This window comes from Physeter macrocephalus, chromosome 8 (genome assembly GCF_002837175.3).
Source record: "Physeter macrocephalus isolate SW-GA chromosome 8, ASM283717v5, whole genome shotgun sequence".
Classification (NCBI taxonomy): domain Eukaryota; kingdom Metazoa; phylum Chordata; class Mammalia; order Artiodactyla; family Physeteridae; genus Physeter; species Physeter macrocephalus.
The window spans coordinates 15,530,339-15,554,377 of NC_041221.1; the positions used below are offsets into that span (position 1 = coordinate 15,530,339).

Here is a 24,039-nt window from a genome sequence, read left to right on the forward strand (position 1 = left end):
TACAAAGCTTTAAAAAGAAAAAAGAACAGCAGAATATACATTCTTCCTAAGTACACATGGAATATTCTCTAAGCTAGGTTGTATGCTAGGCCATAAAACAAACCTCAATAAATTCTAAAAAGATAAAAGTAATACATAGTATGTTCTTCAACCACAATGGAATTAAATTAAGAATCAACAAAAACTTTTGAGAAGCTGAGAAATATGTAGAAATTGAACAACACATTCCTAAATAAACAATGAATCGAAGAAATCAAAAGGGAAATCAGAAAATACTTTGAAATGAATGAAAATGAAGAATGGCATGTAGCTAAAGCAGTGCTTAGAGGTAAATTTATATCTGTAAATGCCTATATTAAGAAAGAAGAAAGATCTCAAATCAATAACATAAGTTTCCACCAAAAGACACTGGAAAAAGAGCAAATAAACCTAAAGCAAGCAGAAGAAAGAAAGTAATAAAAGAGAGTGGAAATTAATGAAATAGATAAGAGAAAAATAATAGAGAAAATCAATGAAACAAAAACAAGTTCTTTGGAAATATCAACAAAATTGACAAACCTTTAGCTAGGTTGACCAAGGAAAAAGAGAAGACTCAACTTACTAGAATCAGAATGAAAGAAAGGACATTACTATTGACCTTACAGAAATTTTTAAAAAAATTATGAAGGAATACTATAAATAATTGTATGCCAACAAATTAGATAACTTAGATGAAATGGACAAATTCCTAGAAAGACATAAACTAGAATTTGACTCAAGAAGAAACTAACAATCTGAATAGACCTATAGCAAGTGAAGATATTTAATAAGTAATTTTAAAAAAACAAAAAAAAGGGCTTCCCTGGTGGCGCAGTGGTTGAGAGTCCGCCTGCCGATGCAGGGGACGTGTGGGTTCGTGCCCCGGTCCAGGAAGATCCCACATGCCGCGGAGCGGCTGGGCCCGTGAGCCATGGCTGCTGAGCCTGCGCATCAGGAGCCTGTGCTCCGCAACGGGAGAGGCCGCAACAGTGAGAGGCCCGCGTACGGCAAAAAAAAAAAAAAAAAAAAACCAAAATACTCCCCACCCAGGTGGCTTCACCACTGAATTCTAGCAAACATTTAAGGACAAATTAATACCAGTTCGTCACAAGCCCTTCCTAAAAATAGAAGAGAGAACATTCATTTAATGAGGCCAATATTACCTGATACCAAAACCAGACAATGACATTAACAAGAATAGAAAACTCTTATGAATATGAACACACAAATCCTCAACAAAATACTAGCAAACCAAATCCATCAACATACAAAAAGAATCATACACCATGACCAAGTTGGATTTACCCCAGGAATGCAAGGTTGGTTTAAACTGAGGCAATTAAGGTAATATACCATATCAATAGAATAAAAGCAAAAACCACATGATCATCAATAAATGCAGAAGAAAAAGCATTTGACAAAATTCAGCACCCTAGGAATAGAAGGGAATTTACTTAACCTGATAAAGGACATTACAAAAATCCCACAGCTAACATCATACTTAATGTTGAAAGACCGAATGCTTTCCCCCTAAGATCAGGAACACTTAGGGGAGGATCACACAAGGTGTAAGAACCAGGAGAAGGGGAAGGGGGTACCCTAAGGTATATCCACACACCAGCCAACACCCGTTCCTGAACGAGAACGCTGCAGTCCAGAGGGGGCCAACTGCAGTGAGACTGGCCAGGGACTGGGATGTCACTGCTCCTTCCTGCGCTCTGCCTTGCACACAGTTCAATCTTGAGTGAGGCCTGCTGTACAGGGCGGGCAGGCCCAATTCCTCCAGAAGGATCACCCAGGCACACAGTGCTGCCTTCCTAACCTGGTGTTTCCTAACTTCCCTGAGGATGAGAATCACCTGAGTTCTCATTAAAACAGTCCCACAGCCAGACAAGGTCACATCCCAGATCTGGGAGGCCTGGTGCCTGGGATATTTAACAAGCTCCCAGGGGAGTTTTGTGTTCAGGGCTCTGTGGGGCCCACATGACCCAGTGTCCGCACCCAACCCAGCACAGAGGGGAACATTTCAGGAGTGGCCTCCTCTGTGTGCGAGCTACTCCAGGGACCTGCATGATAAGTGAATGGTGCTGGGGTCAGGCTCTGTCCTTGAGGAGGTTGCCAGTTTCAGCCTCGGCTCTGCTCCAGCTCCAGCCGAGAGGCCGAACCTCCCTGCTTGGCCTCCTGCCAATGTGCTTGAATAGCATGTCTTTTTCGCACGCCCTCCTTTGCAAGAGGCCAGTCCTTTCCTCCACAAACGCAGTGAGAGGAGGTTGTGAAAGGGTCTTACTCTGCCGATTGCTAGCAGACATGCCATGAGTGTCATAATTAAAGGGGTGCAGGACCCTCTCTTTGCTTCAGGATGAGGGACTGGGCACCCCCTGTCCATGCCTGCCTGGCCCAAAGGCCACCCAGCTGCCAGCACGGGGGCTGCCCAGGCCATGTCCAAGTTCCAGCTGGTTGAGGTGAAGGGTGAGAGCCACTGTCCTCCGATCTGTCTCCTGATGCCCAGAGGTCTCCATCATCTGCAGTTACAAGAACCCAAGTTTCCTGGGCCAGAGAGGGATGGATCCCTAAATTTAAATGTCCTGCTCAAGAAAATCTCGATACTATGAACCATGTAAGTTGGCTGCTGAGGCTCATATGAGACAATTGTCGTCTGAGCCCCTGATTTTAATTTTGATTATAATCTTTGGTGTTCGTCAAAACAGCCTTGTTTTTCATTGAATTTGAATAAATGTGATAAATTTGAACTGGTAAATTCAAACAAAGTAAATAAAAATAAAACAAAGTAAATAAAAATAAAAACCCTGAAACAACAGCAAACAAACCTCATGGGGCAGAGATGTGGGCCTTCCCAGAACTTTCCGGGAAGAGTTGTCAAACTAGGGCCTCAGCTGGGGGCTGGTAGGCCAGGGCTGAAGGGCCCCCCTTGCCTTGGAGATGAGGGTAGGTTCCTGCAGGTAGCAGCTCACAGGCTTATGGAGCTCAAGGGGCTGTCATGTTGTGGAGACCAGCTGTCCCCAGGAAGAAACCCAGAGTGGGGCCCCCCACTGGCCCAGGGGAAAGCTCGCTTCCCTTTGTAGCTGAAGGGAAGCAGGGCTGGTGCTGGGCAGGATCAGGTCTAAAGTGGTGGGTGGGAGTGACAGCCAGCTGGCAGGGGCCCCTGGGACTGACCCCAGGGCCAGAGAAGGCCGGGAGAGCCGGGGGGCCTGGGCCTACCCAACCTCCACCTCCATGTCGCTGCTCCTGGTTCTGTGGGCAGGGCCAGGACTCAGGAGGGAATGTGGCCAGGGGTCAGGAATCGTGGTCCCTGCAGGCCTTGAGGATGGGGTATGGCTGGACTCTGTGTGGGGGTGGGGGGGCCCTGAAACCTCGAGTCCCCCTCCCTCTGTGACCATGAGTTGAGTCCTCCCTTTGGTGGCAGGAAAGTCTGGCGATATTTTTGCCTGGAATGCGGGCAGAGACAGCCGTGCCTGCCAGGGTGGTCCACGCTGTCCAGAAGGTGAAGGATGGGTCCCCAGCAGGCCCCAAACTCTGACAGCACTTGACACTGCAGGGCCAACAAATGGGATCCTGGCTGTGGCCTCAGGGCCTCGCCCCGAGACACTCAGTGCTTCTCTCAGGGACAGTTCTCTGGGCGACTGTGGATCAAACTGATAAACCAATAGAGCACAGGAATTCCTGTGAGGCTGAACTGGACCATGCGGAAGGCAGCCCAGGGCAGAGTTCCCCCTGTCCTGTCTCTGAGGCCCTGAGTGAATTGTCTTTGCTCCTGGCTAAAGTTGGGACCTGATTTTCCCTGGTGATGCCTGAGACAGCTCATCACCGCAACCACATGCCCCAGGCACCCTCCTACCCACCTGCGGATGCCACCTGCCAGGGGCCGTGTGAGACCATCACCACCCATTCATGGAACCAGACGGTGCCTCTCGTTGAGGACAGGTCAGAGGAGGATGAGGGACGTTTTACAAACTGGAGCTCATGGTAGTAGGTGAGAGGAAGCCCCCAGGAGCCCCAAAGATGGCTATGCAGATACGCTGAGAAGCAGCTTCCCTCCTTGTGGTAAAGAAGCATCCCCTGGATGTGGGGTCAGGGGGCACACTCAGCGGCTGCCCTAGGCAGGCTCCCTGGGGGCTGGGGCACTGGGGTTCTTTCCTGTGAGCTTTGGAAGCACAGTGGACATCTGGGAACTGTCGCTTTGGGATTCTTGGGTCAACGGGGGCAAGGGAAGTACCAGCAGAGACTGATTCAACTTGTGGGTAAAGCAGTGATGAACAGAGGCATAGAGACGTGGTTTGAAAGCAAGCTGGAGAGGTATGTCCACCGCAGCACCACAGCCCAGAGCCAGCTCCCCTCCCCATCCCCGTCTGACCTTTCGAGCACAGGCTATGCTGGCCCCTGGGCTGAGCCAGACAGGCGTGGTCCACCCTCCAGGCTCCTCTCCCTGGCATGTCCCTGTGTCAACAAAAATTCAACTGGCAATCAAGAAGAAAAATGGAATTTTATTCAAGCCAAACGGAGGATTATAACCTGGAAGACAGAAACTCTGAGAACTGTTCCACCTGTTAAAAGTTGAAGGCACAGTCATACATTTTCAAGACAGGATTGTACATCAAAATGACATAACTGATAATTTGCATAAAGTTCAGCAAGGCTACATGGTCCAGGTAAGCACATATAAAGTGAGACGCAAGTCACCATGACCCCCTGCAGAGCTGGTGCCCACTCGGGGCCACTTCTGGTCTCTGACGTTCCTGCCAGGACCAGTGTATTTCCCCTCCCTGGCGACTGGTCCAGAGAGGGCCACGTGATGCCCACCGGGCTGGAAGTTCCTAGCAGGAGGTGGTGAGCAGCTGAGGAGAGAGGTCATCCCTCCGGACAGGCACTGCCCCTCCAGCTCCATCCCTCTACACCCTGGCCCTTTATGTCCCTCCCATGGCCCGCCCCTCCCCTTTATCTCCCTCCCACGGCCCCACCCCTCCACGCCCTGCTCCTTTATGTCCTTCCTATGGCCCTGCCCCTCCACAACCCACCCCTTTATGTCCCTCCCATGACCCCGCCCCTTTATCTCCCTCCCATGGCCCCACCCCTCCACAGACCCACCCCTTTATATCCCTCCCCTGGACCCGCGCCTCCCCACCCAAGCTTCCCGACCCTGGCCTGGGCAGTGCAGCATCTGCAGCCCTGATGACGCCAGGGTGCTTGGACTTTACTCCTTTTCCCAGTTTTGCAGGAATTTAGCTTTTATTTCATGTTTTACGGCTACAGAGACTTGTTACAGTGCTTTTTATTTAATGCAAATACAAGCGACCAATTAGTTTATGATTCCAAGTCTGTGTCCTTAAAAAAAAGCAAAACAGAAAAACAGTAGATAAGCTTAATTTGAATTTTCCTGGAAGTAATTCTTAATATTTGTAACTTGATTTATTTGAATTGGTGGATACAAAAGCATAAAGGTCATAAAGTTCCCTGGCTTCACCAACAGCCACAAGCAGACCCTGTCTGCGCACAGACAGGTCGGGAATGACCTTCACCAACAGACCAAACACATCCGTCATAACCCTCATTCTATAGGCAGGACAGGAGGCGTGGGTGCTTGGGTACAGCTGTTTCCAGAGGCAGAGCTGAGACCCGCCCCGAGCCCCCTGCCCCTGCTGCCCCACGCCCCATAGATCCAGCAAAGTGTGATCCTGTCGGGAGAACCCCACTGAATGTAGAAGCTTGATTCTCAGTTCTGATTACAGTTACAATGTCAGTACTTGTTGGCTTATGAAACAGATTTTCCATTTAGAACTGTTAGCATTAAGTACTCAGCTCACCTGTAGGAAAGGGCTCTAAATGTGACCATGCTCTTTGGTAGGTGGGACAGACTGTCAGGCCACCCAACCACATTAGGTTCCATTTGCCCCAGTGATGAGCAGATTTAATGAAGGGCAGCCTTTTCAAAGGATGATGGACAAAGCTTTGTGATTTTAAATGTAGTGGAAGCTTACGGAAACCACAATGCTCCAGTCATTTCTGGTAATCAGTTTGTTTTTTCTGGGTTAGGGGGTCTACACAGCCAGGATAGCCAGTACAGCACATGCTCTGTGACTGGATTGACTTTCCTAAGTGATGATTACCAAGAGTCCCTGGGGCCAGTCAGCTAACACGGATGCCTAATAGCGCTGAAATAATGCTGGGGGCCACTAAAAACAGCCCTTTGGAAAGAGGTTTCAATTTTTCATTTGCGAAGCAAATCAAGCTCCCTAGTTAGCTACGACACAGCTGGAAAGCTCTGCCCCTACTACCCTGCAAGCCCTGCCTTGGCTTCCCTGCCCGAGCTCCGTCTCTGCTACAGGAACAGCCCGGCTGCTTTCTCTCGTTCATTCGTGTTCAAAGAACTCATGGCAGGCAGTGGTAACCATGGCAACAAAAGCCATAAATTCCTGGAAGTCGCATTCACCATCTCCATCGTTGTCCAGTGTTTCCATGACTTTGTCCACAACCTCCTGCTCTTTGATTTCCTAAGAGAAATAAGAGCAGTTGTCCAGCTTGTTTCTAAATGACATTTAAGGATATCAAAACATGATCAGAAGTTGGCTGGCTTTAATAATTTGTATCAAAAACAACCTAAGACATAAAATGCAAAATGCCAGAAAGAACTTGTCCTGTGACCAGGAGGCTGTTGGCTGGCAGAAGTCTCTAGGGGTCTGAGCCTTGTCTTCCACCTTCCTTTAGGTCCAGTGGGTCCTGGCCTACTTAGAAACTGAATGGAACAGCCAAGATCTGAAAAACTGCGGGTTGTTTGTGTTAAAATACCCAGAAAAGAATAGTACCGTCTAGATCAGCCTGAGCATATTATATGCAAATGTCTGAATTGCTTCTGTGTGTAGAAGGCCCTATAGTGAGGGCTTCCAGTGGATTTTCATGTTTTGAAAGCGGTTTTTGGCTGAAATAACTCTTGGGAACATGCCCTAAATTTATTAACTTCTTGTGTCTTTTTGCCACTTGAGTTGCCTTCCAGGTGTCCCGGGACTTTTCCTGACATTCTGCCCGACGTGCAGCCGAGTGAGTGGCGAAAGAGTCTCAGAGGAACGGACACAGTGAAGGAAAGATGTACACTGAGCGGAATGTTCTGAATAACCAGTCCTCAGGGCAGGAGAGCTTGGCCTGAAGAAGTTGAGTGTAATGTACAGTGGCTGCCTTGGATATAAAACATGTAAAAGGTTGAGATTGCTGAGGGCATTGGGGTGGGAGGTCCCCACAACTGCTAAAAGATTAGTTTCAATTACATGATAGATTTGCCTCCAAACAGAAACTACCTCATAAAACCAGGCCAGCAATGTCCATGTTACCTGGATACACTTACTGTGAATTACTTATCTTTTACAAATTGTGGTTCCCACATGCTAAGCTTTTTCCATGTTTTAAATCAATAATTAATGACAGTAGCTGCACTTGTTGAGCCGCACTTGACAAGCACTGTCTCATTTCATCCTTTCAACAATTCGTTTTATGGAAGAATCGGGGGCCTTCTTCTGATTGTTAAGGTTACAAGGCAGAATCAGGGGGACCAGGTAAGTGAAAGCATGCGTGGGGCAGCTGCCACTCGGTGAACTTGGACGCCTGAGAAAACCAGCCCCAGAATCAGACTAGGGGGTCCCATTCCAAGCCTGCAGGCTGCTTCCTCTGCCAATGGGGTGTTTGGGCGGGGCGGAGACAGTGGGGCGGGAGGAGCCCTGCAGACGTGGGACATGGATCCTGGGGCTTGTCCTACACGGTGGCCCAGCCTGCCCAGGAGGACAGCTGTCCACCACTGTGTGGCAGGGCCCTGGCCTGGGGCTCTCGTATCTTCCCCGGAATTAGCTCTTGGTCAGATACTAGTGCACTGGTTCATGGTCTGGCCATTTCCTGTGTGTGTGACTGGTCACTTCAGTGACCTTGGTTCTGGGCACCAAGGGAAGGTGAGGCACCAGGTGGACTGCAGTTCATTGCCTCGAGGACACGGGGCTCATGCCACAGAGATAATGCGTGTGGCTGATCCGAGGGTAGTGGAGGCAGCGGGTGGGGAAGCCTGGACACACGTCCACCAGAGCAGGAGCTGCCAGGGCAGGACAGGGCTCACTGGGCGCCCTCACGCAGCTTCTCAAGTTCCCCTCCAAGGCCCCTCGCCCCACAGAGCCCCCTGCAAGGCACCGGGGCCTCTCTTGTGAGCAGCTTGTGGTCACTCAGTGATGCACCAGGTCGTGGGGCCTGTGTCTCTCCCAGCATCGACCGCGCTGAGAGCTCAGTAACGTCTGCTGAGTGAACGGCATCTTATCACCATGTAACCATGTAGGAAAAGCTGAAACAGTCCTTTTCCCAAGAACAAAAGCTTATTTTTAACAGCCTTCTTATATGTTCACTGTGACCCATGATAATTCATGAGTATATTTTCCATCCCATTTTGTCATCTTTATTGCTGTACATCCTTAGATTTTTCAGAGAAAAGGCAGTATTATTTGGAACCTGTACTTTTGCATTTGAGACACTCCTGCTGCACACAAGGTGAGAATGGTGGGGCCTCTACCTGAGCCAGCCTTGGTGCTGAGGGCTCACCAGTGCAAACACGTTTTCAGAAACAACCTAGGAGTCCTGACACTGACCTGAAACCGCCTTCAGGGCAGCTCAGAAGAGAAAGTGGACGGGTGGTTTTACAAGCAGACAGGAGAGCAGATTAACTTGTCAGTTTTAAAAAGCAAGACTCACCTCTAAAAAGTGGGAAAGCTCATTGTTGATGAGCTCCTTGAGTTCGGACTTCTTCAGCTTGTGCTTGTCACCTTCCCTTCCGGAATATTGATGGAAGACGTCAATGAGGGCCACCATGGCCTTCTCCAGCTCAGACATCCTGGGGCCACAAGAAAGATGCTTCTAGCACAGAACAGTTCAGGTGTTACCTGCTCAGACCTCAGCCCCCAGGGGGCAGGACGGCCTTGGCTCACCTCCCCTTTGGGGCTCAGAGTGGTGCATCTCTCCGGTCAGCCCTTGGGACCACTCTTCCCTAGCCCCCTTCTCTTTACTCTGTTCCCACGCCCTCTGGCTTCTGGTTGGTTTGGCCAACTGGAAACTTCAGCCAAAATACAGAGGCAGAGCAGTGAAGGGGCTTCGGACTGACTCCTTCCGCCGCCCCGCCCCCCAGGAGGCCCCCTCTGCCCTGGCTCCAAGATGAGGACGGAGCAGGGGAGCCAGCTGTTACAATGAACTGTGGTGACGAGGAACCAAATGAGGATACGAAAGTCAATAGGATCCCTGTGTTCTGTCAATGAACAATTAGAAAACATAGTGGAAAAGTCTTATTTTATAGCAGCACACATGATTACTAAGAATAAGTTTAGCAAGAAAAGTGCAAGTCCTTCCAAAAGATACTAAGGTCATAAAATGTAGGAACTTATTTTCCTTCGAATGGATATATAAATTTAACTCATTTTTTAAAACTCATTTTTAACAAAAATGTCTATGGCATTTTTTTGTTTTTTGGATGGGTGAGGAACATGACCAAAAAACAGCTGTAAAATTCAACTGGAAAAATAAATATGATAGAATTGCCACAAATTTTTTTGAAAATGAAGATCAAGAAGAGGTACTTTGACTTCCAGAAACAAACATGTATTGGGTCGTCTGATGAAGCTGCTGTAGGGAGCGAAACTTGACACCCCAAGTGTTTCTTTGGCATGCAGATTATTTGGGGCTGAAAACGATCAAGGCCCTGAAGTTTCAGGAAGAAACACTGACCCCCCCCCCTTAGCTGCCTGAATCAGAATTTAGATGGAGGGCCTGTTACAGGAATGGAGCACTCACTAGAGATGGCAGCAAAGAATATGGGCCAGGGGTGGGTAGGGGAACTCTTAGAGATCTGAGTCCGCTGTGTGTCCCATGGCCTCTTCATGGCGCAGCAAACACTGCTTTACCAAACATTTGCTTTTCCATCTCTGTCTGAATTGCTTTCCTCCCCTTTGAAGTCCCAGACCACCCCCACCCCCCCACAGCCTCCTTTGTGTTTAGCTGATCATGGTATTTAAGGTCTGAGGCATTTTTGTGAGTGACTCAGTCTTCCTGGGTCTCTCCCATGTATGCATGTTATTAAACTATGGTTTGAGTTTCTTCTGTTAACCTGTCTCACGTCTATTTAATTCTTAGACCAGCCAGAAGAACCTAGAAGGGTGGAGGGAAATGTCTTCCCGACACCAGCCCTGAAGCCAGAACAAATGGGCCGGAGGCTGGGCCACCGCCAGGCACTTGGTATTCGTGGAGGCGTCGCCATCCACTTCTCAGCACTTATCGAAGCAGGAGGCTTCCATCTCCCGTCCCAGCGCATACCTTATACCGTGGCCTGCAACCTAAGGAAACAGCTGTTCAACCTTGGGAATCAGGCAGTTTACAAAGGACTGCTTGTCAATTGTTTCACAAAACTGAGACACTCAGCGAGAGAAATTTGCCAACTTTTGGCCTTGAGTTCTAATCATTAAAGAATCTTTGCAATGTCATAGTTAAAAATAAATAAAAGAATTATGTCTAATTTTTGCAAAACCATTCCTGGGTTGAATATCATTTGCATCTTAAAAATAAATTGGAATATAACATTTAAATTCTTATTTTTATTTCTGATTTTCAAATGAAAAAGGATTGAGGATTTTTGTCTTGGCCTGATCTTTGCTAAATTCACCCTATTAATAATCAGTATACTTTGTTTTGCTCTAAGTCCCTAAAAATCAGATATATCACACAGAGATAGAATAATGCTGATGGATTAAAATCTTTAACATTTCATACTTTCTTATCCTTTGCATTCGTTTTCAATTATTAATTTTTTTAAAACAAAAAACCCAAGAAACGTTTGCATGATCCTTAAGCTTCTCAAGCTTCACGATGATTTGGGGAAGGGGAGGCTAAATTCCTTTTTGTGTGAAGTATGAGTAGCGGGAGTTCTTTGAAAGGAAAAAGGCATAAAATATATACCCCACATGTGAAAACTCCACAAAATGCGATTTTCTTCATAACCACACTACAAATTAACTTTTAAAAGTTTTTCCTGTTAAATTCTTCCCAAATGATGGTTAAAGGTTGTCTTTTAAGAGAAATGGAAATCAAATATCTATGTTTCCCTTTCACTTCATCCCATGAATGTTCTACATTAACCTTTTATTTCGAAAACAAGAGAACTTTGCGGGGTTAACTCCTCAGAAGGACACATCACACAAGATGTGAGAGTCCCTCTGGGCAAGTGGCCCGATCTCCCCAAGAAACTGTAAGACTGAGGAAGGTTAAACCCGCCATAAACCGCAGTTTCTTGGGCTTGATGTGTAATTTACTTGCAAAGACCTCCTCACTTGCCATGTACTGTGGTTTCTGCACGGCGTCCAGGGGGCCCTGACATTCGCGCGGAGCAAGGGGAAGACGCTCGCTCAGAGCATCAGGCCGCCTGTCCTTCTCCGCGGAGGGACGCAAACCCCTGGTCTTCAAAGAGTTAAGGAAGAGGCCTGTTTGCAGCAATCACCTGAGCCACCAGACGCGACGTTTCCCCGACTTGTGGCGACAAAAACAGGCAGAATGGACCTCTAGCTGCCCCCAGTTGAGGGAGCCGTGTCCACAAAGCAGTAGTAAGATTCACACTTTTGAAACGCTGCCAATGATCCTAAAGGGGTTTTTAAACTACCACCCAGTTCCCAAGCCCACCCTCCGGGCCCTGCCCCCAAAAGACCAGAGCAGGTTCCCCTGAGTGTCCTCACGTCAGCGGTCCTTGGTTGTCGCTCCTGGAACCTCCCGGGTGCCGCGTCCTGAGTGGCGAGAGTGGGGCGGAGGCCGCCTCTTCTTCGTTCCCGGGCGGGGGCGGGGCCGGCACGGTCCCTCTGCGGGCCAGGCAGCCAATGGAGGCCGAGGGCGGGGCTGGGGCGGGGTCGGCACGGTCCCTCTTTGGGCCAGGCAGCCAATGGGGGACGAGGGCGGGGCGAGGGCGGGGCCTCCGCGTCAGCTGGCTCCGCAGCCGGTGGGGGCGGGGGGCGGGGGGCGGAGGGCGGAGAGCGGGGGTGCTGGGGCTGCCAGGCTGCACACAGGGCAGCATTGACGGCGCCACCAGGGACTCGTTGGGGAGCCAAGCCTGTACTCGGGCCAAGGAAGAAGAAGGCCCGTGGGGCAGAAAGCGGGGAGTCAGCTTTTTGTGCTGTTTTAAAATTTATGCATGAATATTGATGTTCCTCTAAAGGCAAGGATGGGGGTGGGGAGAGGAGACGAATTATTGATTGAAACCGACAAAGCAAATGTGCAGCCAAGCGCAGGCTGAATGCGGGGGATTCAGGTCCCGCGAGCCGGTTTCCAGTGGGGAGACCCCTGAGCTTCGCCCCTGCTCTGGCCCCACTAACTCTCAGGCGGGACACCTGTGGACATCAGTATCCCGAGCTAAGCCACTGGCCCAGCGTCTGCAGGGACTGAAATGTGGGGCGAATAGTTTAATATGATCGCGGGCACATGCCAGGCCCACCCGAAGGCCTCCCCATCCCCCCGGGGTGAGTGGCCGCAGACTGTCAGAGCTGGACAGTGCCCAGGCACGTCCTGTCCAAATGTTCCGGTTTAGGGGTGGTGCAGGCAGGGGTCCCTCACCGAGGCCTCACAACCAGCCAAGGTAAGTCAAGTCCAGACTCCCCACTGCCGTCTTGAGAGGCTCCCTACAGGCCTTCCTTTAGACAAATTATACAAAGCGCACTGGCCCCAGACTCGTCAAAGGACGCCTGAACCAGAATCAGGCCCTCTGCTGCCTCGGGTTCACAGTGGCCGCGGAAGGATCAGCACACAAAGATGTCTGTGGACACAGCTGTCTTGTTCTTGGGACTTCCACTAGCTTTCCCAAACACAATGGCTACACGTAGGGGAGCCAGCCAGGGGATTCTGCAGTGGCCAAGCATGTCTGTCCTGACTGTACATTCAGGAGCTGAGAAGTAACTACAGGGGCACTCTGTGCACCAGCTGGGCCCCCCGTGAGTGTGTTGAGACTCCCCCTGACCACCAGAGTCCTCCTTTGACTGGTGGGTCCAGGGCCAGTTTGCGGCCCCAGGACTTAGCATCAACTCAGAGCCCGTATCTGAGGATGCCATCCTGGGGGCCTCACAGCACCTGAAAGCCCGTCTCATCCCGATGGGCGGCCCCTCTCCTCCCTGTGGGCCCTGGAGCCGGGCAGGACGCAGCCTGCACTTGGCTGTCCCAGGAGGCCGATGTTTGCGCCCAGAGGGCAGGCCCTGCGCTCAGGAGTCCAGTAGTTGGATGAGAGAATTCCAAACTATTTTTTTTACTTCTGAGGGAGCAGGCTAAAGCCTTTCTTGTGCACACTGAAGGGCAGACCCAGAGTCCAGGACGTGGCTAAGGCCCACAGGGGTGGTGCCTGGCACCCGTGTGAAGCCCCCAGAGCACAGCTGCTCCTTCCTCGGAGGCAGGCAAGTTCTGTGCTTCCCCGTACAAGCCTGCTCTGCCTGTGGGGCAGCTGAGGAAGTAGGGCCAAAGCACGTGGCTCAGGGCCCAGCTACGGGGTGTGGGGACAGGCTGGGGACCAGGACGGTCAACTCAAACCCAAGGCTCACAGCCCAAGCTATTTCCAGGCCATACTTCTGGGACAACTTTCCCTTATCATGAGAGTGAACCAGAAGCTGTGCGTCACCCCTGGGAAATTAATGCCCCTATCAAAGGGTGGGCACAGCAGGGGGCGACGCTGATCGCAAACCCATTTAACTTGCCACTTTGGCCTGTGCAGAAGCCGCTGGGTCTGGGAGGCTGGCTGTGGACTCTTAGCAAACGCAACCACCCTTGGCTTCGACTGCAGCTGCTGTGTGCCAGGTGAGGTGTCTCCCACAGAGAAAGTCGACAGGGCCCCGGCGCTTGGTGTGCAGCTATGGATCCACTAATGCCTTTGTCTTCAAACCAGTTTCCAAGGGCCACCAGCAGCAGTTTGCTCTTACCTGTCAGGGCTAGAGGTGCACCCTCAGTGTCACCCCAGGGACATGTCAGTTCTGCTCTAGGCCAGACACAGTCTGCAGAGACCTGGACCACCCGTGGGCCGCTCTGCTGATGACAGTGTGCTGACTGGGTCTGATCGGAAGGAAATGGCAAGTACTGTAGATGCCTCAGCAAGACATATAAAAACTAGAGAGTGGGAGATAAGCCCCACAGAAATTTAGGGCCCACCACCTCAGAGAAGTCCCTGGGGCTCCAGTGGTTCAGGACACATTGAAATATCCCCTTCAAGTGAAAGACAAATTGCTGCATCTTGCACCACCTGCCAGGAAAAGAAGCAGAGCATTTAGTTGGGGTTTGGGGAAATTAGATATGCCATATACTACATTCGCACGTGCTATTTCACCCATGAGGCTGGCAGTGCCAAGTGGGCACCAGAACAGATTTAGGCTGTGGTACAAGCTGCTTCACCATTAGTTCTCAGGACCCAGCAGGTCCGACGATGTTCAAAGTGTCTACGGTGCACTGGGGTTGGCACGGACCCTCTGACAAGCCCCAGCGGGAGATCCTAGCACGGGGTTTTGGAAAGTCAGCGTCCTCTTTGGCAGCTAATGACTCTCATTTCAAGGACAGCTTCTGGCTTTGCTGTTGGGCCTTTAGTGGAGGCTCCCAAACACCTGACCCAGGGACCTCAGGAGACCACGCAGCCCAAGTGTTGTCAGGCCCACCTTGACATAGGGTTGGGTGTGTCACAGCAGCGTCCCATCAAATGGAAAGTGCAGGAAACATGCGTAGGGGCTCAGACTCCTTGGACACCAACTCCTGTGGCATCGCCTCCCCTCTCAACCCACGTCCGGGGTCTCCAGGGTGTTTCTTATAACCAATTGGCTGTGGAAGAAAAAACTTGAGCCTGCTTTATGGGGGGTCTGCGTGACATGCTGGGACCACCCCGAAGTGGACAGAAGCAGCCCTGCAGCCCACCCAAGGGTTACCCGGAAGGACACAGTGAAGGGAAGTCCTCTCAGGGCAGAACTTCGAGCGGGTTGTTTGGCTGTCCATTGTCGGGAGTGAGACGTGGCCGGAGCAGGGATCTGTAGTAACTCATGGGTGGTTGCTCGTGATCTGGCTGGTCAGCAGCTTGGAAGGAACAGGATTGGAAAATTGGTCCAAGGAAGGTTCTGGAAGAGGTGTGTGGATGGACCTCCCTGAAGGAGCAGTCTGCGGACACATCCGTGTCAGGGCGGATGCCCACCGATGGGTGTGCCCTGCACAAGAGCCTCTTAATAATCAGGTGGAGCGTGAGCACCCCATGGGCGTCAGCTAGCTCCCCCCGCAGCCACTGCAGGGCTCACTCAATGTGTCCACGAACAAAGTGGCCATGTGGCAGGGGCGGAGGCGTGCAGGGCTCAGCAGCATGCACGCCCCTCACCGAAGCTGGCCTGGCCACTGCTGCCGCTGGGTGCCCGGCCTGCCGGCAGCCAAGACCAACTCTGAGTCCCGTGGTGGCCGCCAGATGCCTGGCGGCAGGTGGATTACATTGGACCTCTTCCACCATAGAAGGGGCGGAGCTCTGACCTCACTGGAATAAACATACACTCTGGGTATGGAAGGCGTTCCTGCCTGCACTGCTGCTGCCGGCACCAGCATCCATGACCTCCCAGGGCCTCCACTGCGTCTGAGCCGGGGCCTCGGTTCCCAGCAAAGGAAGAGCAGTCTTACCACACATCCCATCACCCAGAGGTGGCTGACCCGGCTGAAAGCTGGAACAGCTTCTTGAAGAGTTGGTTATAATGCCAGAAGGGAGAGAGGCAACACCCTGAAAGGGTGTAGGATACGACCCATACTTGGAGTTAGGGACCGTTATACGGTGCTGTGTCCCCCAGAGCCAGAATGCATGGGTGCGGGAGTCGAGAATTAGAAGTATGAGGGGTCCTCTCACTGGTACACTTCATAACCTCGTGGCAGAATTTTTGTTTCTTGTCCTGGCAGCTTTGAGCTGGTTTGGAAGTCTTACTCTCCTGAGGGGAAGGCTTCCGCCAGGGCTCAGAGCAATGGTCCCACACTGACCTGGAAGCTGAGATTTGCCACTGGCCACTTTGGGCTCCTTATGCCTCTGAACCAACAGGCAAAAAAAAGGGTTAATCTATTGGCTTGAGTGATTGATCCCAATTACCAAGGTGGGGAGTCGTGTTACTGCTACATGACGGTGGCGATTCTCGGGGGCTCCTCTTAATACTTCCACCACCAGTCGTAACGGTTAATGATAAAACAGAGCGACCAAAAAATGAATTATCAGTAATTAAATAAAGCAGGAGTATTGAGGACCCAGGCCCCTCAGGAATGAAGGTTTGGTCACTCTGTCCAATAAGGAACCCAGAGCAGGTTCTTGCTGAGGGCCGGGAGAGATGGGCTGGGAAGTTGGGGAAGGAAGTCACACATGTCGACCAGGACCTCAGGACCGGTCACACGGATGAAGGCTGCAGCAACTGAGCTTGTGTTTTTGCTTGTTATATGTTGTGTTTATCTGCTAACCATTTTCTTTTCTCTGTGTCTCCGTTTTTATTTTATAAACAAGCTGTTGGAGGTTAGCATTTCAATTTAATCTTTAGGTAACAATTTTCTGTGGAATGGTGGGTTTGAGGGCTAATCAACACAGCCAGCGAGGGATACAACACCGCAGGGACCGTGCATCTTCTCACTGGGGGAGGAACTAGCTCACTTGTAACAAAGAGACCTGTGTCTTCTGGGGCTGCTTTAGCTGCTGAAAGGGAGTCCAGACGTGTGTAGAATGTTGCTGATGGATGCTGAGTACCAAACGGGGGTGCCTGTTGTGAATTCATTGCCTCTTGGGTCCGGCTGCCTTCAGCGTCCTCTAATCAGGCCTCCTGGCAGGGAGCCTGGTGTTGTGCTTTGGAGGGAGGGCCTTCGAGGCCCTGCATGGGGAAGGAGCTTCTCTCCTCCTCCTGGTGGAGCACGTTTGCCTGTCCTGTCCTGCTTCACCGTCCTTCACAGCATCTACTGGCGCTTGGCTCCAGGACATGGCCAGCGAGGGCTGCCCTTGCTGACCTTGCAGCCTGGCCTGGCGTGGAGGCCGCTTCGCCCTGGTTCTTTGACGCGTGTACTCCAGACGCTGCATTCACATCAGCCCCTCCCCTGCAGCCCTTTAGAGTCCTCTGTGCAGTTACTGTCCGATCGTAGGTTCATAATTCTTTACGTTAACCTTGCCCTGTTTGAATTACTGTGTGGTTTCTGTCTCTTGATTAGAACCAGGCTGATACACTACGTAACAAGGAAAATAAAAGGGTTTATTAATTTTTTACTACGCTTTTATTAGTCTAAAGTGATTTCAACACAACTTTGTTATACAACCGTGCTCCAATATCAAATAAACATTTTTTTAAATGGCTGCCTAAAAAATTAAAATAAAATGATTTCAAAATAAAAAATTTAAAAGATGCTCTAAGGAAAGAGTAAACTTGGCAGAAGGGACAAAGTGGAGGGAAAAAAAGCACTGATGCCGGAAATCAAGTGTTAAGCTTTGAGTGTATAAAATCCCCCCAAACGACGTCCTGTGAGCTGTTTTTTACCAACAGAAAACACTTCTGACACCAGATGTGCGGGCTTTTCCCCACAGCAACCCACTCTCCTATACCAGCTGGGTGTCCTACAATCTAACTCCATTCTGACAGCATCCACCACAGGTTAGGGGCTCAGTCCCACAAGACTGCCCCCTTCAGCGGCCACTGCAAGACCCTGGCCATGGACGGCCTGTAAATTGGGGCCCCACGCCCCCTCCTCTTGTCCAGCTGCCAGAGCAGCTCACAGAACCCAGAGAAGCATCTGACTTGCGTGATTTCCAGTATGTTGTAAAAGGGTAGAACTCAGGAAGGGCCGGATGGGGGAGACGCAGAGGAGGGCAGGGCTGGGGAGGAGCCCGAAGTCCCTGCTCTCTGGGAGCCTCTCGCTGCCAGCCCTCCCTCCCCGCGCTCGGCAGCCGGAAGCTCCCTGACCTCACGCTGGTGGGGTCGTACGGAGGCTTCCTCACGCGCCTGCTCACCGGTGACTCCATCTCCAGCCCCTCTCCCCTCCGTGATTAGAGGTTGGGGGTGGGGCCTAAGTTCCAACCCCTAATCACGGTGGGTTCCTCTGGGACCAGCCCCATCCTGAAGCTCTCCAGGGGCCTCAGGGTCACCTCGTTAGCGTTAGCGTAGTGTCAGGTGTGGTTGAAAGGGGCTTATTGTGAATAACAAAAGATCTTCCTCTCACCCCTGTCACTCCGGGAATTGCAAGGGGTTTAGGAGCTCTGTGCCAGGAACCGGGAACCAAGACCAAACATATCTTTCGTATATCACAATATCACCCAATGTAATGAGACTTTGTAAATATAAACAGCCCATCTATAAAAGGAATATGTACTATTGCCCAGATAATAAAAAACTTTTAGGGAGACAGAACACCGACAGGGCTGGTTGTTGGAACGCCATCACTGCGGGTGTTTTTCCAGGAGGTTGAGACCAAGGGGCTGCCGGGCGTTGGCCCTGGAAGGAAGGTGTCTACTGTGAATAACGCTGAAGCGGCTCCCCCTGGCTTTGCCGTCTCTACAGCCCAGAGCCATCCGCTTGGCTGGTGGTCGTGGCATTGCTGAGAAGTGCCCAGTCTTTCCGTCTGCAGAACTTCAGGGGTAATGGGAAGCGGTGAAGGAGGCTCAGACCCTGTAGCATCTCTGGTGCCAAAGGCCCCCGAGTGCCCTACGGTGAGGGTCTGCTGGCCAGGGAAGGTGGGCTCCTGAGCAGGGTTTCCAGCATCAGTCATGGTGGGGGAAGGGGTCCTCTTCCCAGGCAGCAGTGCCTTCTCCCAGTGTACGGAGACACTGGTGGGTCAACAGTACCCTCTCGGATGCACAAAGCTCCTTCCAGGGTCTTCCTTCTTCTGCCCAGCCTTCATCCACCTGGCAAGCATTTCGCACCGGTGAATTCAGTAACCAGACCCAAGCCTAGCAGAGTCAGCTCAGGGGGAGGAAGAGTCATTCTGGCTTGAGTTTCCAGGAGGAAAGGTCTTGGGCAGTGACATTGTTCTCTTGCACAAAGGACAGTGCCATCCGCCACCAAGCTGCTCACGGGGTGGGTCACAGTGACCCATGTCCATAGGGAGAAAAGGACGCCTGTGTTCCAGAGGGATGTGGGCGAGGGACACAAGGCTTCTGTTGTAGTAAATGCAAGTGTCAGGAGATGAGAATTAATTGCCTTTCCTGCCCTAGAGAGTGCTGCTCAACCATCAGCACTGGGGCTGCAGTCTGGAGCTGGGCTCAAATCCTGTCTCTGTGGACAGAACTTTGGCAAATGACTTAAGCTTTCTCAGCTTCAGTAAGTGAGGGGAATTTGTGCACGCACACGTGAGCGCGCGCACGCACACACACACACGTGTATATATAGTGTGCTGTGCCTAATGCACCCAATTAATGGTCATTATCATCATAAAAGTTACGATTCTCGTCTATCAAAGGAACCTGCAACTGTCGGGTGAACTCCTGGTACAGAAGGCAGAGAAAGCAAAGCAAAGGACAGCAAAGAAGAAAAGGGCACGGATTTCTTTCGGAGCCAGAAACATTCGGGTCCAAAAGTGCAGAATGAGCTCACTGGCTAATTTAGAAAACTCTGAGTCCAGGAGGCCCCAGTTTGGCCAATTGTGATAGAGCATCTGTATTTCATGGGTATCACGTTTTATTATTTTTATACTGCATCAAATTCCATGAATCCATTTAGTTTCTAACCAGTCATTCCAAAGTCAGAGCTCCCTTCGAGAAGGGCAGGCACAGCGTGAACGGAGCTGGCAGCCCCCATGATGCTGGGTTTGCTTTGGATCCGTGGCGACGTCAGGGTCCAGCTCAAGACAAGAGAGCTTTTGTTTTTGTTTTTGTTTTTGTGCTTTTTTTTTTTAATTTTGAGAAGGCGCTGGAGGCTGGAGCAGTGCAGCACGCCCCACACGAAGCTGCTTCCTCAGCCTTGCTTTGTGAGTGTAGTTTGTTGCCCTGGAACTGTGTCCGGGGGATGTGAGAGAAAGTGATTGATGCTGGGAAAGGCACCCAGAGGAGACTGGCCAGTGCTTCCCTGGTAGAACTCAGTGCAAATATTTATCTGGTTATATTTTTAAGGACTCAGAAATTTGCCATTGTGAAATAAAATTCATATCTACGGCAAGACAAGAAAAATTTAAACATCAGAATTCTTCTCTGCCCTTTGCACCCCGCCCCCCTGCCACTGTGCGTCGTGTGTCCGCATTAGGCATCCGCCAAACCTCCCCGTCAGCAGGAACCCCTGCTCAACCTTAAACAGCAGCATTCTCCCAGCATCAAGACAACTCCTCCAAGACAACTTTCCTTCTTGATCTTACAAAGGGCCACATGACACACCGCGATGGCACTTAAATCTGGATTATGTAAACTGTCAATAATATGTTATTTAATGTACAGCCTCTGTCTCAAAAAACTTATATAAACTGTGTTTTCTCACGGCCGGGACAGTCCTCAGGGCTTTCTGAGATGCTTTTCCGGGGTTGTAATCCTCAAATTTGGCTCAAATAAAATTTTCCGATTCTTTCTTAGATCGACTGATTAATTTTTCGTTGACACCATAAAAACATGTCAGGTTTAAGGTTAAAAAAATCACTAGATTAGCCTACTTGGTGTTTTTACTCAATGGGAACATTTTTGGTTTAACTGCTTGACAAGCACTGCACGTTTTATTGCCTTGTCCCACGTGGGCACAGCACAGCACACGGTATTCAACCACACGAAGCCCAGTGAACCACAACAAAAACCTGCTCAATCGAGTGTTAAAATTAGTCAGTAATGAGGATTCCTACACCTTGCTTTAAAAATAACTCTGTGGAATTGAACCGTCTCTAAGAAGAATGATCTGGGACGTGGGAATGAGTTAACTTATTTAGAGATTTAAATAAACAATTTATCAAACAAAATAGAGAATATTAAACATAAGAACATGTAAATCTGGCAGCCTAATTCCTAGCAGTTTTCCTACTGCAGGACGATAATATTTTTTGCCTGTTAAAAACAAGCTAAGTTAAAGACACTGTAAAGAGTTGGCCTGATATTTAAAATTTTAGTATAACTGAAATATATCCACAGGTATATTTATTATCTAATGGTACAATTGAGTGCCAATATAAATAAAAATGTAAAGAATACTTAGATAAAATCATAGGAAGGATAAACTATTTTTGGAAATTAAAACAACGGAGCCTCCATAAGAGAACTGAATAAGTCGATACAGTTCTCATGATGTGTGTATTACTCACCAGCAAGGTGGTCCCGGGGTGGTGAGCCTCTCACATGGGGCCGCCTTTCCCCAGAGCAGCTCCCGCCAGAACCGGAGGAGGTGGCATCCACCGTTGTGACCTCAGAAGTCATGGGGGCCCCTTTGTCATTTCCCGTTGGTTACAGACAGGTGGAAGGCCTTCCCGGAATCCCAGGGAGGGGATGGAGAGGAGGCCCAGCCACACTGGAGGAGAGCATGTGGGAAGGGAGACAAAAGGCTCTGCCAAACCGCACGTACATGCACAGTAACCCTGCCCCCCAGACCTGCCAACCAGGCCTGCCAGGCCGCGCCCACCATGGCGGCCGGAGCCCCAGGAGCTGGTCCACGTGCGCAGAGCCTCCTTGGGCATGACTCCTTGGGAACAGCTGCTTGAGGATGTTTCCTTCAAAACTGTGACCTAAAGAGGCAGGTTACCTGACTCCATCCTCTGGCCACACGTCCAGGGTGAGGACAGGGGCAAGAGAGCCTGACTGAGACAGTCCATTCTTTCCTTTTTTAAAAATAGATCTTTATTGCAGTATAATTGCTTCACAATACTGTGTTAGTCTCTGTTGTACAACAAAGTGAATCAGCCACATGCACACATACATCCCCACATCCCCTCCCGCCGAGCCTCCCTCCCACCCTCCCTATCCCACCCCTCTAGGTGGTCACAAAGCACCGAGCTGATCTCCCTGTGCTATGCGGCTGCTTCCCACTAGTTAGCTATTTTACGTTCGGTAGTGTATATATGTCGATGCTACTCTCTCACTTCGTCCCAGCTTCCCCCTCCCGCTCCAGGTCCTCAAGTCCACTCTACATCTATGTCTTTATTCCTGTCCTGCCACTAGGTTCATCAGTACCATTTTTTTTTTGTACATGTCTCTTTCTGAATTATGGTTTTCTCAGGGTATATGCCCAGTAGGGGATTGTTGGGTCATATGGTAGTTCTATTTTTAGTTTTTTAAGGAACCTCCGTACTGTTCTCCATAGTTGTATCAATTTACATTCCCACCAACCATGCAGAAGGGTTCCTTTTTCACCACACCCTTTCCAACATTTATTGTTTCTAGATTTTTTGATAATGGCCATTCTGACCAGTGTGAGGTGATACCTCATTGTAGTTTCGATTTGCATTTCTCTAATAATTAGTGATGTTGAGCATCTTTTCATGTGCCTCTTGGCCATCTGTATGTCTTCTTTGGTGAAATGTCTATTTAGGTCTTCTGCCCATTTTTTAATTGAATTGTTTGTTTTTTTGATAATGAGCTCCATGAGCTGTTTGTATATTTTGGAGATTAATCCTTTGTCTGTTCTTTCATTTGCAAATATTTTCTCCCATTCTGAGGGTTGTCTTTTTGCCTTGTTTATGGTTTCCTTTGCTGTGCAAAAGCTTTTAAGTTTAATTAGTCCCGTTTGTTTATTTTTGTTTTTATTTCCATTACTCTAGGAGGTGGGTCAAAAAAGATCTTGCTGTGGTTATGTCAAAGAGTGTTTTTCTTAGGTTTTCCTCTAAGAGTTTTATAGTGTCCGGTCTTACATTTAGGTCTTTAATCCGTTTGGAGTTTATTTTTGTGTATGATGTTACATAGTGTTCTACTTTCACTCTTTTACATGTAGCTGTCCAGTTTTCCCAGCACCACTTATTGAAGAGGCTGTCTTTTCTCCATTGTATGTTCTTGCCTTCTTTGTTGTAAATTAGGTGACGATATGTGCATGGATTTATCTCTGGGCTTTCTATCCTGTACCATTGATACATTTCTGTTTTTGTGCCAGTACCATATTGTCTGGATTACTGTAGCTTTGTAGTATAGTTTGAAGTCAGGGAGACTGATTCCTCCAGCTCTGTTTTTCCTTCTCAGGATTGCTTTGGCTATTCGGGGTCTTTTGTGTTTCCATACGAATTGTAAATTTTTTGTTCTAATTCTGGGAAGAATGCCATTGGTAATTTGATGGGGATTGCATTGAATCTATAGATTGCTTTGGGTAGTATTGTCATTTTAACAATATTGACTCTTCCAATCCAAGAACATGGTAAATTTCTCCATCTGTTTATATCATCTTTGATTTCTTTCACCAGTATTTTATAGTTTTCCAAGCACAAGTCTTTCACCTCCTTAGGCAGGTTTATTCCTAGGTATTTTATTCTTTTTGTTGCAATGGTAAATAGGATTCTCTCCTTAATTTCTCTTTCTGATTTTTCATTGTTAGTGTATAAGAATGCTAGAGATTTCTGTGCATTAATTTTGTATCTGGCAACCTTACCAAATTCATTGATTAGTTCTAGTAGTTTTCTGATGGCATCTTTAGGATTTTCTGTGTAGAGTATCATGTCTTCTGCAAACAGTGACAGTTTTACTTCATCTTTTCCAATTTTTATTCCTTTTATTTCTTTTTCTTCTCTGATTGCCATGGCTAGGACTTCTGAAACTATGTTGAGTAAGAGTGGCGAGAGTAGGGCTTCCCTGGTGGCGCAGTGGTTGAGAGTCCGCCTGCCAGTGCAGGGGACATGGGTTTGTGCCCCGGTCAGGGAAGATCCCACATGCCGCGGAGTGGCTAGGCCCGTGAGCCATGGCTGCTGAGCCTGCGCTCCGCAACGGGAGAGGCCACAACAGTGAGAGGCCTGCGTGCCGAAAAAAAAAAAAAAAAAAAAGAGTGGCGAGAGTGGACATCCTCATATGGTTTTTATCCTTCAGTTTGTTAATATGGTGTATCACATTGATTGACCCGTGTATATTGAAGAATCCTTGCA

General features: G+C 49.5%; 1 protein-coding gene across 1 annotated transcript; it reads right to left on the reverse strand.

Moving 5' to 3' along the window:
- Window positions 1-5,194: 5,194 nt before the first annotated feature.
- S100B (S100 calcium binding protein B) lies at window positions 5,195-11,837 on the reverse strand. The gene is made up of 3 exons (XM_007123773.4): window positions 11,766-11,837; window positions 8,749-8,887; window positions 5,195-6,524 (listed from the first exon to the last, which is right to left on the reverse strand). Exons 2-3 carry the CDS (start codon window positions 8,884-8,886, stop codon window positions 6,384-6,386), a joined length of 279 nt encoding a protein of 92 aa, XP_007123835.1. The 5' UTR covers window position 8,887; window positions 11,766-11,837; the 3' UTR covers window positions 5,195-6,383.
- Window positions 11,838-24,039: the final 12,202 nt, after the last annotated feature.

What these genes read in the sequence shown, in the direction of transcription:
- S100B (XM_007123773.4), bottom strand. Translation starts at nt 8,886, where the DNA reads ATGTCTGAGCTGGAGAAGGCCATGGTGGCCCTCATTGACGTCTTCCAT. An exon ending in AGCTTTCCCACTTTTTAGAG is followed by an intron (nt 6,525 to 8,748) that starts GTGAGTCTTGCT and finishes TATTTCTCTTAG; the next exon opens with GAAATCAAAGAGCAGGAGGT.